The 16,345-nt window shown below is 37.6% G+C and overlaps 2 protein-coding genes across 9 annotated transcripts in view; both read left to right on the forward strand.

Annotated features, from left to right (window-relative positions):
* The window catches only part of JAKMIP1 (janus kinase and microtubule interacting protein 1), an 87,559-nt gene extending 79,416 nt beyond the window's left edge, over positions 1–8,143 (forward strand). The window contains exons 20-22 of one of the 2 annotated variants that reach the window (XM_030270717.4): positions 2,018–2,083; positions 4,801–4,845; positions 7,250–8,143. In XM_030270717.4, the coding sequence (XP_030126577.2) occupies positions 2,018–2,083; positions 4,801–4,845; positions 7,250–7,282 (144 nt within the window). In that variant the 3' untranslated portion in view covers positions 7,283–8,143. Of the gene's footprint in view, positions 1–2,017; positions 2,084–4,769; positions 4,846–7,249 lie in introns of both variants that reach the window. The other variant, XM_072927991.1, reaches the window with a different exon arrangement.
* A 329-nt stretch (positions 8,144–8,472) lies between these two features.
* Positions 8,473–16,345, forward strand: part of C4H4orf50 (chromosome 4 C4orf50 homolog) — an 85,880-nt gene continuing 78,007 nt past the window's right edge. For 5 of the 7 annotated variants that reach the window (XM_072927989.1, XM_041715658.2, XM_041715656.2 and 2 more), the window contains exons 1-4: positions 8,473–9,288; positions 11,984–12,135; positions 13,378–13,516; positions 15,020–15,727. In XM_072927989.1, coding sequence (XP_072784090.1) covers positions 13,379–13,516; positions 15,020–15,727 — 846 coding nt within the window. In that variant the 5' untranslated portion in view covers positions 8,473–9,288; positions 11,984–12,135; position 13,378. Of the gene's footprint in view, positions 10,419–11,983; positions 12,136–13,377; positions 13,517–15,019; positions 15,728–16,345 lie in introns of all 7 variants that reach the window. The other 2 variants (XM_072927990.1, XM_030270705.4) reach the window with 2 other exon arrangements.

The raw sequence follows: 16,345 nt of genomic DNA on the forward strand, positions 1-16,345 counted from the left end.
CTTTTTTTTTTTCCTAAAATCAGAGTCACGGGAGTTATTGAAAAATACCTTTACATGATAAATCTTGAAGATGAAAATGATATTTTAAAAAATTGCTTCTCTCCACTTATCTCGCTATAGTAAAATTTGATCTCAGAGCGTAGGACAACCCCCAGAGAATTGAAGTCTGTCATTCAGGTCTGGGATGTGGTTAAGAGCAGGAATCAGCATAACTGTAATGAATGGGAGAGAAACAGGAGTCTAGCCTGATGGATTGGAGATCCTGGGGGTGATTCCAACTGCCTGCTTCTCATCCCATGGTTCTTCACAGTGATGGTACATGTGAAGATGGTCACTTGAGAGACAGGCTTGCCTTGAACAGGGTGTAGATGAACTATAAATCAATTCAAATGGAACAGAGGAAAAGTGAAATTAATACAGCTGTGCTTGGGGCATTTGTGATTGTCAGCAAAGGTGCCTTCACTCATGTCACAGGAGGGTAATCTGGTTCATGCTGATTTATGTATTGTCTGGGGAAATCTTTGAGCACTGCAGTATGATATAGTGTAGATTTTGATTGACTTACACTGAATGTACAATATTCAAAACAGGCTTTAAGCGAAATCTTCCATTTTGAAACAGGAGCAATGATAACAAAGCTTTTTGTTCATGGCTTATTTTCAATATTTGTGTGGAGGAGCGTGCCCTAGGAAAAGTGAACTGCAGGGTTGTGTGAACCTCATTTTTGGAATAGTTCCAGGTTAGATTTGTGATTTTGAGACCAAACTTTGTGCTTCTCCAAAGCAGTGTGGTCACTGGATCAGCTGCTGCCTTGCTGCAGCTGTCCTGGGCTATAATGAGTGTGGAGCATTTACCCTGTTTGAGGTCTTAGAGCTGAATGCAGATAAACAACCGCCAGCAGCAGCTGATACACACAGGTTTGTAAGTAATGACTGGATGTTGTTTTGAAAGAGGTACTATTGCTCACATCAATTTGAGAGTCATAAAATAATTTGGAAGTGAGGCAGCAGCAGCTGCATTGATTTTACTCCCCTATGCTGTCCATGTTAGAGGAGATGATGATTTGTCTTTCCAAGTTCAGGAACTGCTAACACCCCTAGCTGTTGTAGGCCAGGCTGAGATTGGGTAGTTAATCCCCAAAAAATCTCATTGTTGTTGTTGAAATTGTTTCTTGATCACCAGTGACTGTTAGTAGATTTCGGGTTTCTGCCTATAGAAAAAATTATGTATAACCTACTTTATCTGTAACAAGTACAATATACTGAAAGTGTAATAAAAGGCATCTAAATTGTATAAGACCCCCAACATCAAAAGAAAAAAAAAAAAAGAAAAAAAGTGTGACTTACAGAAAGGCAAAAAGGAGCTATGTGATGCAGAAAAGAAGAAGATATGTGGACCCAGCAGCAGTCATGTTTTTGAAGAAACTTTATGAAACTGAACAAGAAAAATCCTTAAAAATACGGGAGCTACAGTGAAGGAAACATTCCATCTGGCTCTGGTGGGAGGTGACGGGTAATAGACAGAGCTGAGACTCTGGATGGTATCTTTGTGAGAAACTGAAAATCTGTGCGTTCTCTTTTCTCTGGTATAGCCTGACTATGCTAGAACCATGGTTATGTTTTATAGGAAAGGAAAATTAAGGGTTAAAAGGAAATGTTATAGTGTAATCTGATGGCTGTCTGGGTAAGCAGAAAAACTGGCAGTTGCACAGAGAAAGAATTTTGATGCAAAATGGAATTGTTTGTGTGTATATGTTAAAATTATGATTAATGAGTGGTGATGAGTAGACTTCCTGGTAGTAAATGTGACATTCTGAACATGCAGCTTGTTTGAATTGCCATGGTTTCATGGAAATGTGGAAAATTTTGCCATGGAAATGCCTAATATAACTGTAAAGGAAGTGTTACATTAATAATGGGCATTTGTTCTCTTTATTTTCAACCTATTTCTTATCTTTTTTATTCATATGCTTTTCAACTTAGATATAATAATGTCTATTTTGCTTTCTCTGTTCCAGCGAATTCGAGATCTAGAAGATAAAATAGAACTTCAAAAGAGGCAACTCAAAGAAATTGAGGAAAAGGTAAATTTATGTCTGGGCAGTACCAATGGATTTATTTTTTCCATAGAAAATTGTTTTTCTCTGTTGCACTGATGTTAATAGTACTTAACCTAATATCACAAAATCTATTTTAAGACAAGATAAAATTTGAGTTTGAGTCATTGCAGCATGAAATGCAGCTCTGTCCCTAATCTGCTCAAAATTATTTCCTATGCAGGATTTCTGTCAATTACAGGAAGGAATCAAGGAGTCTGGGGAGACTCTAGACTACTAGAAGGAAGATTTGCTGTGGTTTAGATCAAAAAAGAGAAAAGTTTTGACTCTGAAAAAATTGGTTAGCTCAGCCCTATTCTTTGGATAGCATAGCTTTGCAAAACTTTCAAGTACAGACAAATAAAACAAAATTAGGGAAGTGCCTGCGAAACACTAAAATTAAGGAGTATTTCTTGCTTTAATATAGAAATAGTTAATATAATGGATTTGACTTTAAGAAGAAGCTCTGATCAAGGCTTAATTTGTGTCACTGTGGTTCCCAAGCAAGGGATGGCACAAGGCTCATGGACTGTGGGCTCAGTTTTTTCCCAGGTCTGTGGAATTTAGGCTGCTCTGCAGAGCATGGACTGACAGTGGGCCTTTCTCTAGGCAGAGTGTTTTAGTCATGGTACCTTTGCTGAACCAGTGCCTAGAGGCCAACAAGAGTCACGTCCCAGGTTCATTTTCTTCAGGATTTATGGTCATGTAATCCTACATAAACCTACTGCTGGGCTGAATGGAGATGTTAGTGGAGTTCTCAGTCATTGTTTCTTTCTTTTAGGATGAGAATGGGTAAAAGGGCAAAAGGAAGGCTTTTTTAGGACTATGGAGGGAGTTGAAAGGGGTCAGTGGGGTTGGCAGAAAAGAGGGAGGATTCAGGGAGCGGCTCACTGGGTGTGGAAAATTTCTTCTCACCCTTCTCTGATCTCAGCATCCCTGCATCTGCTTTCAGGATATGGCAGTCCTCCCAGTTGCACTTCAAGCAAAGATTCCAATTCCCTCAGAATCTTCCTTGGCCCCTTCTGCTCCCACAGTAGCTGTCTCCCCTCTGCTGTGCCTTGTCCTGCACTTTTCAGACCGTGATACCCGTCTGGGTTTGTGGCAGAGCAGGAGAGGAGCCTGCAGAAGCTGGGCTGTTGCTGCTGTTGCTGATTATCATTTTACTCACCCTGCAGAGGCCTGGCTGGGGCTGGTCTGTCTGCATCCCTTGGGAGGGCAATGCTCCATGTTGGCACTGGCAGAGAAACACAGGCACTACTCACCCTAAAAGGGCTCTTTTCACCCTGAAAAGGGCCCTTTTGCTGCCTTTACCCTCTTCTGCCCCAGACCATGTATATACCTGAAGATGTTCCTGCCTAGCAGCCAGTGATGTCTAACGTGCTACACTTAATTCCTCAAAGCAGAGAAATGTTGAGGGATAGACTATACTTTTACATAATAATTATTTCAAATATTACTGTTTATCCACCTATTCTAAAAAAATAAACATCTCTAGATGTTGCTATTGGCAAAATGTAAGCCTTTAAGGCATTTCCATTACAGTTTACAGAGCAGGTATAGCCAGACAACACAGACTGATAATTTTGGAAATGGAAAATAGCATTATCTCTGCTGGTTCATCAGCCGGATGGATGTGGAAAAGCACTGGAAAAGAAAGAGCTTAATCACAAGCTTAGCAGAAAGCTGGTAATGAGTTAAAATGATTAACATCCTCTTTGCTTTAATGTTACATTAGCAAGAGACCTCAAAAAAGCTTCATCTCTTTCTATTGACCTTCAGCTTCTGAATGGGTGGAGGGCTTCCTTCTATCCCTATTACATTTGAATTATTTTTTCCCTGGGATTAAATCCTATTCTGATGGCCCAAAGGAAGATAGTGTTGTCAGGGAAGCAATGAATGATATAATAATAATTTTACCTCATTGTTCTTCTAAAGGTTTAATGTGTTAAAGGGTGCAGATTGACACCTACATGATCCTGAGTGCAATAATTTCATGTGGAGAGGAATCTTATGCTTTTGAAGGAACAGCAGCATTTGTAGCTGAGCCTGTTGCTGGTGGTAGCTAAGGGCAGTGCACCACTTAAAGTTATTGTGTCATGAGTAGGACTTCTCATTTTCCTTTAGGAGTGAATTCAATTTTTAAGTTTTGTGTAAAATTCTGTCAAATTAGAACATAAATATTACAGTATTTCTGCCCTATAGATTCTTCAGCAAACTGTCCTGTTTCTAGAGGCTATACAGAAGAATGATATAAAATCTCAGTTTTAATCTCTGAGTTGATATATTAGGAACAAATGCTGTTTAAACATGCTGTGCTCTTCTTACAGCTGATTCTCTGCTATTTCAGTTGCATTTAGGTTGTGCCCTTGGCTTGGTAGGCCTTGATTCAGGAAAGCTTTAGTGTGTGTAATTATAAGTACTTCTTTAAGTGAATCACAAAACCAGGCCTAATATATGTGAATCCACAGATTTTGCCATTGTAAAACTGCTCTCAAATACTGATTTTTTTTACTGCTTTTTAGAATAAGATTGGTATACTGTGTCTTTCTTTCAGATCAACTCAGTTATTAATGATGTAAGACTAATTGCTGTAATGTCACTGGATTTCATATTACATATCTTACATCTTCTTTCTTTTCTTTTTTCCTCATTTTCTTTTGATCTTATGTTATAGTTTTTGTTCCTTTTTTTGTTTTTTTCACTAGCATTCATTCTGTGGCCTTGATGACACAACTGAGCCGAGATGTGTGGTTGGTATTCTTTATATTTCTTTGTGCTCAATTTTTGACTCCTATATTTTGCCTTGTTTTGGGGATTGTTTGTAAGACCCTGACACCATGAGGAAGGGCATACTGGTTTTACCTGCACAGAGAGGAAGAGACATCTATAAATCCAACTTGGATACTTTCCTTCCTAGATTTCTGCAGGAAGTGATTGGGTTTTCAATGAGAAATGGTTTTGTCGTCAAAGATATTGACTGCCATAACTGCAGTGAGTGCTTTCCATTCTTGCAGAGCAGGTACATTTTGTCTGAAAGTCCAGTTATTTTTGTAGGTTCCTGCCTTCTGTCATGCTGGATGGAGAGGAGGCAAAGAATCACTTGGCTTAAGTTTTGCTTTCTAAGAAGCCTTGTGAGCATAACCACCCAAGCAAAATAAAGAGTTGATTTCACTTTCTCCAGATCCTTGAGGCCATGAAATAACTCAGGAAATAATAAAAAGAAATTCCCTTTTATGAGGCGATTTGAAGGTTGCAATGTCAATGACACAACATGGAAAGGGTGAGGATAAAAAACCTCTATGCCTCTCCCTTGAGGCATTTCCATCACTCACTGTCCTTCCACAGTGTCCTGATCCTTTCAGCTCAGTGCTAAAGGCAGTGAATTTCTTCAGCTGTGGCAGGAGCCACAGTGCCAGTACTCGCCTTTCACAGAGAACAAGAGGGAAATGCAATTTAGAAAATCAGTCCCTGGAGCAATACAAGTTCCACACTGCCTTTCAGGAAGGATGCTAACTCAGCAGCCTCACTGTCTGAGGATTAAACTATGCTTTAAAGCTATTGAATATTATACAGGATTTATATTGTTACTGTTGTTGGGTTTTTGTTTGGTTTTAACCCAATAATACATGATGCTTTTACTTTTACAAAATGTATAAGTTTTTTCTTCTTTGTAATCTGATGTGAATTATCTTCAAGGAATCTTCTTATAGTGGGAGTTCAGTCAACATCTTTGAAACTACTATCAGTACTGTATGATGAAAAAGAATAATGACAATAGTTACTCCAAGCCCTTATTATGAGCATGAAACATTATTAGCATGAAACAGTATTTTCTACTGCCCAGATCTCAAATACTTTTGAGAAATCAGACCTGTGTTATTATGTGCTCTTTCTAAGGTTTATTCTGGTCCAATATGTTCAGTTGTCATCTTTCTGTTGATGCTCTTTGGAACTTGCTCTGGGCTCTCATTACCAGCATTGCTGCATATGCTTTTTATTTTTAAATAACATGGTAACAGACGCAGACGGGTAGAATGTAATTCTTAGGTATAATTTTTTTCTTAAAAGTTCAGGAGCTTTCTTTTGATTGTTAGAAGTTGAAAAGTAGTTGAAACTGAACAAATTTTTTCATTATTTTCTGAAATTTTGTTTATTTGGTAAAAATTTGAGCATATGATTATAGAAGGTGTTTGAAGAAAGGTGAAGCCTTGTAGTAAACTATTCACCTTTCTACATTTTGAAGTGAATTTTTGGAAGAGATCAGATAAGACAGATGCTATTTTGGCTAAGGTAGGTTTGAAAGAGTAATGTTAAAAGAGTCACCAAACTATTGTCTTTGGAATTTCCTCAAGGTGTTTTATACCAGTCCCAGTTAGAGGTGCTAACATCTGGATGAATATATTTGTTTTTAAATATGTTGAAAAATATACTGGCCGAATCTAGAGATACTTTATAAACATTCAATAAACAGTGAAATCACCAGCATTTTAAAAATTCCATTTAAAATATTTTGACATACTATGCATTCAAGGGATCTATAGATTTCCCTGAAGATATTACCTGATAGTATTCTGTGTTCTCCTTGGATTAAAAGAAGAAAAAAAATGTAAAAGAAATTGCAAATGTTAATAGTCTTCAAAAAATGCATTGTGCTGATATAACGTGCTACTCTTCCTGTTAACAGTAAGTAGTTAAGTAATTAAATTCAAGCTTGGTGACAAGCATTTTGAGGAGATAAGACAGGGGTAATGACTGTGTAGCCACATAACTACTCAGCTTTTGACATTTCTAGGAGTGCACATCACATTGTGGTGCTGGTGTGAAGGGCAATGTTCTTTAATTCGTATTTCCAGAGGTGAATCTGTCTCTGATTAATCTAACACAGAGAAACTAATTTTAAGATACTTAATTATAGCTGGACTTTTCAACACTGTTAAGTATTTCAAGGCAAACCAGGTGATTTACTGATAGTAATTTTGGTTCTAGTTATTCTGAAGGTAATATAAAACATTTAGAAAGGTATTGTGCTGCCTGTGAATTTAGGGTTTGATACCAACATGTATTTCTAAAGTAATGTTTTTTATCTAAAGCTCAGCAGACCTCTTCTTTTCTTTGTTGTTTTTGTTTTCTGTCTTGGTTTCGTTTTGTTTACAGGCTATTAAAAGAACCTATGGAGTGAAAAGCTGAGTCCACATGCAAAAATACGGAAAATATTTATTAAGCAGCTTTAAATTGGTGCATTTTTTTCATAAAGCAGTTTGCATACTCCTTGAAGCTGCAAAGTATTTGAACTTAAAATCAGAGACTTTTTTTAAAGATATAGCTTCAAGCTGGAATGATTTCACAATCAAATAAGGACCAGCACATCATAAACACTGAAAAAAAATTTAAACGGAACTTACACTCTCCCACCAACCAAACAGCAGAAAAAATACAAGTGCAATTACTGGCTGCTATGTGAACTATTATCTACCAAATGTTTTCTTACAGTACTGAGAAATTTGTCTCCATACTGCATGCTTTCAACAAATGTGGTTTGCATTTCCCAAGAAACCCAAGAAACACAGGATCTCCTTTTTAATATCTATATTAAAAAAGCTAAGTGTTTGACATTAAGTTGTCTTTAGTAAATAGCTGAAAGGAAGCAAACTGTTCAAAGTTGGAAACAAAAAAAAAAAAAGATTTACAACCCTACAGTGGTCAAATTCATATTAAATTCCTAAGCTGGAAATCCACGGGTGCAGAAAGGAAGGGTTTTGGAGAAAGGCAAGGTGGTAGATTGAAGTATGAAAACTTTAAAGTGGGTGAGAACTGTGTGGGAAATATGATTATTTGAATGTTTCTTGAAAAGTAAGGCAATGTCTTGTAAAGACAACATTGGGAAATTGACAGATTCCATGGTAGCCTGAGAGGTCAGGGAAAGAGAATGAATGATGTGCTGTGCTCAGGTATCTCTTTAAGAAGAAAGAAGGACTTGGAGAAATGGGCATGTCGATAAACATGATAAGCAAAGAAATAGTTGAACGTGAATATTTGGAAATCTGGCATCCTCTCAGGTGAAATAAAAAAAACATCTTCATTAGTAAAAATGGCACAACCTCAACCAGCAGAGGTAGATAAACAGTCATTGACCGCCTGGACTACAAGAAAAATTTGGGGTGAAGCACACACTGAAAAAATGGAAGTTGCAAAGACCTTTTTAAGAGAATGGTTAGAAAATGAAAAAAAAATTACTGTTTCAAAGAGGGAAAAGCAAATCAATACTTAAGAACTGGAAAGGCAATATGAAGAAATGGATAATTTTAATTATTTCTGAAATGTTGAGGCAAGATGAAAACGTTAAGAGCACAATGTTAAAAGGTAACTTTCTCCTCCCTCACATTTTCTTGAAAATCGTATTTGTGTAGAAAGCCACAGAGAAACAAGCCTGCTCCCATGGACACACTGAACTCCAACATGAAGTAGCTGGTTACTATAATACGTCACATGAAGTAGCAATTATGATTAACAAAAATAACATAAGGCAATGAACAACCAAGGAAGGACAGAGGAAGCTGTTGAAGGAGCTGGAATCAGCCTCAGAAGCAGCCTGTTTTCTCAAATAATTATCAGGCTCTGAAGAGAAGTACTCTGCACAAAGAATCACTGGACAAGAGCATTTACCTGCAGAAGGAGCTGAGACACTCCTTAATTCAGATTAATTCAGTCACATGCAGCAAACTGTGGCTGATGTCAGGGTTGGAATAACCCTGGTAGAAAGCACAATTTACCTTGGAAACAAGGATCATGCAGAAGTCTGGAATCTCAATCCCCAAAAGAATATGTTGCTCACAATATATTGTTGAAAAGGAGCAAGCATTTAGAGAATGTGTTTTCAAATAGAAATTTTTCATGTTTTAGTTAAGGCTTTTAGAAGCATGATGACAGAATGTGGAAAAATAAGGTCTTCACTGCAAGAGAGAGTCCTGGCATCACTCAAAAGCAAAGGACCACAACAGAAGGTAAACAGGGCTTGAGATAATCAAACCTGGTGCCAGTGAAGGAACGAGGATTCACTTGGCAACGAAACACTTCTCATAGACACTGTTTTGAATATGGAGCTACGAGCACAAACACGCCATGGTCAGAGCACGTGGCTGCCACGATAAGGTCACTGCACAGACAGGAGAGGGTCTTCCTACAAAGCAGAGAAGGTATGAACAGTTTCATTTCCTGATTTTGTTATGTGTTTTGTACTTACATTGTAATTTACGTGTGACATTTTTCTCAAGAAAACTGGCTGATTGGGCTGATATTTTCCATTACATTTAGGATTTTTTTTTCCGCACTGAGCTAGCAGGATTTGTACTTTTGGTAAACAGATCATTGCAATCTTACTATCTGTTGTATATTGGTATTTACTGTAGAGCTGGGAGTGGGTGCCATGTGTTAACAGGGTGTTCAGGCTTTGGGAAAGGCTGTCCAGGGATCTGATAGAATCACCATCCCTGGAAATGTTCAAAGGTGTGGATGTGGCACTTGGGGGACATGGTTTAATGCTGGACCTGGCACTGATGGATTAGTGGTTGGTCTTGGTGCTCTTGGAAGTTCTTGTCCAACCTTAGTGATTCTATTATTCTGTGATTCAGTCCATTCAAGATGGACTGAATCACAAAATTCAGGCCTGATTTTCCCTTTTTGTGACACAGCTTTCAAATAATCTGTCCCAGCTGTATAAGTGAAGAGGGAAACCGTAAGTTTCTTATTTCTTGTGTGTCAGTTGTAACAGCTTTCCTGGTTTCATACTGCAAATTATATTAATTTGGCTTCCACTGTAAATTATTAATAAGAAAAGTAACAATGTTCACTGTTACTATATATGCATTTTGCAGTGCTGTTCAGGGATAACCATTATCACAGAACAGGGTGCCTATTCCATTTAGAAATAACAAGTAAAAACAAAATACTAATGTCTCAAGGAACTCTAAATTGAAGATAATGTTCCATTTGGGAAATTTTACCATCCAGGGGAGAGCCATAATTATGTTAACATGTCTCAGGGATGCATGCTCTCTGAGAAGAGACTGGGCTTGGTATCACAGAGGTGTGAGCTTTGTTGTCCACATGGATTTGTTCTTTGATGTCTGTCTGCTCTTGAAGCTTTTAAGTATCGTGGCTTCTTAAGGGGCTGAGGAATGCCTGAATCGTTTCAGCTCTAGGTCCTTGTGTGGCTGACAGAAGTGGGTTGTGTAGCCAGTGAGTTGATACAATTGACCAAAATTGTAGCACTTAGTGTAATGGACTGAACCTGTGAATAGCACACAACAAAACATCAAAACATGAGGTAATAAGAAAAATGGGGGTTTTTTATTCTTTTGGGCTGATTTTGTGCCATTTTCTACTCATCAGTATCAAAAAAGTTACTTTTATCTTCTTTGCACTGTAGATGCAGCATTTGTCTACCAAAAAAACAAAAAAGAAAAAAAAGAAATAAGTAAATGCATTATTTCCTTGGTAATAAATCCAAACTCTGGTTGAATTCTAGGAACAGATCCAATTCCAAATCAATACAAATGTAGCAAAATCATTTCATGAGTGCCAGCTGGTTGAGGTTTACCCCAGCTGGCAGCCAGCACCACGCAGCCTCTCCCTCACTCCCCCCACACCTCCCTGCACCCCTGGGGAGGAGAATCAGAAAGAAAAGGTAAATGTCTTGGGTTGAGAAGCAGTTTAATAATTGAGACAAAATATTACTACAATAATATGCTGATGCTAATAATTGTAATTATAAGCGGGGAGAGAGAATTTAACAGCACTCAAGACAAGCAAGTGTGCTTTACGCTACAGTTTCCTACCGCCTGCTGACCAATGGCCAGCCAGTTCCTGAACAACAGTCAGTCCCTTTCTGGGTAATTTCCTTCAGTTTTTATAGTGAGCATGAAGCTCTGTGGTGTGTAATATCCCTTTGGACAGTCTGGATCAGCTCTCCCAGCTGTGCTCCCTCCCAGCTCCTTGTGCAGCTCCTCTCTGGCAGACACGATCACTGAAGAGTCCTTGATGTAGGGTGAGCACTACTGAGCAGCAGCCAGAACATCAGAGTGTTATCAACATTATTCCCATCCCAAATCCAAAACACAGCGCTGTGCCAACTTCTAAGGAGAAAATTATCTCTGACCCAGCAGAAACCAGGGCACAGTTATAAGACTATACTTACTGAAGTGAGTTTCTGAAGATTTTTTAGCTCTATGATTAAAAGAGGCAGAAGAACCAACCTTAGCTTGCCTTGTCAAGCCCAAATTTGAAAATTTCTTTCAGCTATGGTTTCATGACCTGTCAGAAGTGAAGTAGATACAGATAAAATACTGCATGCAGAGTTACAAAATACCAATTAAATAAACAGAATGTTTTCTCTGAAATAGTCACAGAATGCCTTTTAATAGGAAATACCATTTTTTTTAGTCTTCTTTCTTGAAACAATAATAATGTAATGTATCCAAACACACTCAGTTTTATGAACTCCCATGTTTAGTAGAAAATTATTCTCTTTTCAAAACTTTGATGGCTAATTAATTTATTAATTAGTCTAACTAAATCTTTTATGGGGATCTCATGCTGTGAACAGCAACTCCCTTCATACATGCTAATGGGGCTAATGAAATGAGACTTTCTCATAAATAATAAATGTGTTCAGAATCAAGAAGGACTGTTCATTTGATCATCAGAGGCTTAGACTCTGCTATTGCATGCTTAGACTGTAGTACACTGAGAACCTAATTTGTGCTCTATTTCATCATGGATCCTTCATCTGGAAGAGAACAAGAATTTTGTTACTATATTAGAATGCCTAGCAATGAAGAATTTGCTATCCTGAATTTCAGTGTTAAAGTTGGTACTTCCTGGGTTTTCCAGGAATTAGAAGATGCAGGCACACCTGATGAAAAAGTGAACACTGCTGGAGAAGAGAATTTGAATGTCAGAATAAAAGAGCTGGAAAAGTCAGAGCAAAAACTGAAAGGTGTTCTAGAGGACTACGTGGAGTCAGATTCCATCCTAAGAAATAGGTAAATGTAAGGGGCGTTTGCATTAAAATATATTGTTATGTGACAAATGTACTCTTCACTTTGCCCTGTGTACTGCTTGTCAAATGATACATGTAGAACCAGCAAAAAGAAAGACTTTCTGTGGTTTTAGAGTGATGGAGAAGATTCATGTGTATTTTTTATAGCTGTCAGAATAGCAATGCAATAATCGCTTTTATAGGAATTATTATTTAAGATCTACAGCATGATCTAACATATTGCTGCAAATAACCAGGCAGCTTTCTCATGATGTTTCATTCTTAAATATTCATGTGATGCAAATTCCATTTGTAAAGTATATTCCTTTCCTTTTAGAATAAGAGTTAATTTGGATTTTCGTGTTGTAAAAAAGTTTTTTTTTCAGAAAGCTTCATCTAATTTAATGTGTTAATGCTAATCATTACAGTAGATGAAGCTGCCATTAAGCATTAATTATACATTTAATTAGAATAATAAGGTTTTGATAGTCAGCAACAGCACTGTTCTAAAGAATGTGAAAGTTAAAAAGAATAGGAAATAAATGGCATTAAAACACTTATTTGTATGATTTTTAATTGCTTTGAATTCATCAAGGAATTTTGTCAGAAATATTTTAATAATGTACTTTTTTCAAAATAATAATTAATTTTTTTAAAGATTCTCATATCACACTTCATAATTCTATACTACCATTTGACTAGCAACAGGCAAAGCAAACCTGTATTTTATTAAAATCCATTTTCGAAGACAAAGTCAATACAATTCTGCCCTGTAGGTTTTAGTGCCCACTGAAGACATGTTGCAAGTAAGATATTTTCACTTCAGTCCCTAAAACATAGGTACTTGTAGGTTGCCCGTAATGTTAATTTTGATGGGAAGCATTTACTGTCATAAAAATTGAATTCACTGACTGTGAACCTGCCATAATCCTATGATCAGGTACATGCAGAGACTGAAGTGTTGTGGTTGTTTTTATGGTAAGTTGTTACTTCATATAGCATGCTAAACTCCATTGAGCAAAAATCTTGTACACGTGTTTGCTTATGGTATTCTTATTAAATCACCAGTTGACTTGTTAAGAGTTAAGTGTTTGTTATATTAGTGATCAAAAATTTGTTACTATTTTATTTTTGGGAGACAAATACAAAAAAAAAGATAAATAGATGCATTGGTTGTGACTGCTTATCCATCTGGAACTGTGCTGTGGTATTTACTTAGCAAAAATGTTCATTCTTGCTATCACAGGATGAAAGAGCTGGAGCTGTCTCAGAAAACACTTCTTGTGATGATTGATCAACTTTATATGAAGCTGGACCAGGTTGAAAATGCCAATCTGCGCATTAAAGGGAAACTGCAAAGCATTCAGGAGGACCTGATCCATTTGGTGAGGGGATATTGTTGCAAATGGCCTAGTTTATTTCCTCTTTGTGGTAGTAATTTATAAGTCAAGCTCATCTCCAGTGACCTCTGTTTTTAAGCAATAAATGGCCTTTCTCTTTTTCTACAACCAAAGAAATCAGAAGAATTTTTGGATTTTTTTTTCCTCACAGCTTTCTATTTCTCCGTTATTTTTTTAGCACTGCTGTTATTTCTCTCATTCAGGCCCTTGATCAAATTTATGCTCCCCCTTCTTTTCTTTCTCCCTAGGACCTGCTCAGTGTACTCCTTCTTACATCAGACTTTATCTTTCTAGCTCCATACAACAGGCATTTTTACGTAGTTTGCTCGTTAGGTGGATTCATGAAAATGGAGAAGGAATGAAAGGTTTGCAGGAACAGGCTTCAGTGAAATAATGTCTTTCAATTGTGTTTATCATTAGATATCCTTTTATTTTCTCAGCATTTTAGGTCAAAGTAGAATGCTCTAACAGGGCACTAGTATTGTGTGGTAAGATTCACAAGAGTGAAGAATAATCTCTGCTTTTGTAATTAAAAGTGAAACATATTTTTCAAGACTTGGGAAGCTTAGACATATATTCCCATCAAGAGTTAACAAAACAAAATATTAACCCACATCTACCTGACTTTTCAGCCTAGTGTTCCTTCTGACCAGTCCTTGCCTGTGAATGCCTAAGACAGGAAAGTGCTGATGATCAAAATGACTGATCTAAAAAAGTCCTTGAAAAAACCAAAGTCATTCCTTCATGTCTCTGTGCCTTCAGTCTTGCTTCAAAATTGCTGCAATGTCCCTGTGATACTGGTGGCTCTTACTCTGCTCAAAGCAAGGGCAGTACAGGACTCATGAAAGCCGCTCCTGCCTTTCATTGGCATCTTTCACCTCCAAGTCTCTGTGTTCAAACACAGTCTAGTGCAAAGGAAAATACCAAAGTCTTTCTCAAACGGTTTCAAAAGGCATCTGTTCCTTTCTCCTTTTTCAGGAGTCTCATAAGAGGAGCTGACAGATGACAGGTATGGTGAAGAGCAAAGTCCTGGGCTCTGGAAAGTGTGTCCTGTTTTCTATAACAGAACCACAGCTCTTCTGCCTGTAAACCCCAGTGCTGCAGTACTGTCCGTGTTAAGGATCTCTTACTGTGTAAATCAGAACTGGATAAATGAATTAGAGTTCTAAGGTTTATTTGGATTTAATATGTACTGTAGAACATGCAAAAATGTGTTTAAAAAGTTCCTGTATGTCATGTAGTAGCAGATGTGGATGAGTTTGTTTTGTTTGTTTCCTACTAAGATGTTTCAGTGATGGCTGAAATGACAAAGCAGGCTATTTTTGCTCTAAATGCAGTATTTTATTGGCTTTAAAAAATTCCACTTGTGTCATTCCTGAGTTTTCAGAAAACAAGGGCAGACTTATCACTAAATTAAGAAAAAATATAAGGGAACAAGAGCTTTGATACTAAAATGTTAACTGTACATCTCACTGAAATAAATTATAGGTTGAAAACCAAAAGAAGTCAGAGAAGAAGCACAAGGAAAAATTGCACTGGCTTCAGGAGCAGCTGAAGACAAAAGAGGATGAAATAAAAAGCCAGTCAGAATATTTTGAGCACTACAAACAAAGGCAGAGGCAACAGACAGCAGTACTGAGGAAAAGGGACTGTTACCTTCAGGGCGAGGTATCCAAGCTGGAAAAGCAAGTCCTAGATCTTAATGCCCATATTGCTCTTTTGACATGCAAGTTAGAAGAGGGAATGGTGCAGGACCTCCAGGAGAAGCTGCAGTCAGTGTGCAGTGAGACTCAGGGGTGTAAACACACAAGTGGGGAAGAAATGGAATGGAAGACTTGTATTGAAAATGTGGAGGGTGATGTGAAAAATCACCTCAAGGCATTTCAGCAAAACCTGAAGTTCTTGAGGGAAAAAGAAGAGAACATTAGAAGAGACCAGGCAGACCTGCTGACTCAACTGCAGTGCTGTCAGAAGACTGAAGATTTTCTCAGAACAAAATTGGAAGAATCTCAACATCATGTCTATAGTTTAAAATTATCTGAAATCAAACTACAGGAAAAAGTGGAAGAGCTTTTAGATGAAAACAGAATTTTAAAAGATCAAGGTACTGTGAAGTTGAAAAAGAAGAAAGAAAAAGACTCAGAACTTACAAGCTTGGTGGATAGGGACAACAGCATTAACCTGGTAAGTCAACTGGTAAGTAAAAATAATGCAAAATGTAATTAGTTTTTTTTATCTTTGTATCACCCTGGATTATACCTGTTATGAGAGGTACAGTCAAGATGCAAGTGTGAGGCTTTATCCTGCCTGATTTTTTTTTCTTAGTATTGTTTATTCATTAGTAATTCCCAGTGTTCTTTCACACCCAGTAGAATCAGTAGTTGGAGCTTCATTGCATCAGAGCTTTTGTTAGGTGCACATTGAGGACGCTCAACAAACCCTTTTTCCTTAACCTTTGAAGTGATGTGCTCACAGCAAAAGGTCTCAATCTGAATGAGATTGGCACTAAACGTAGAGCCCAGAACTTCTGAGACCTGCCTTGTGGACACCCTTCAGTGGAGGAGGACACATATGGTTGGATGAGTTTTTGCATGTTATTCATGCCCAAATGCTGGAGCAAAAAGCACTCTTGACAATAAATCTTGTCTCTGAGATTTTCTGGACGATGGTAAAGGGAAGATGGAGGCAGTGTTCATGAGCAGGAGCCAGCTGAGATAGTCAGTGGTTTGTGGCTCTGTAGCTTTGTGGTGTGCCCTGAATACACTGAATGGGACTTGTTTGCCTCAAGCACTTCTCTCCAGCACTGCATGGGAA

This window comes from Taeniopygia guttata, chromosome 4, assembly GCF_048771995.1.
Source record: "Taeniopygia guttata chromosome 4, bTaeGut7.mat, whole genome shotgun sequence".
NCBI classification, from domain to species: domain Eukaryota; kingdom Metazoa; phylum Chordata; class Aves; order Passeriformes; family Estrildidae; genus Taeniopygia; species Taeniopygia guttata.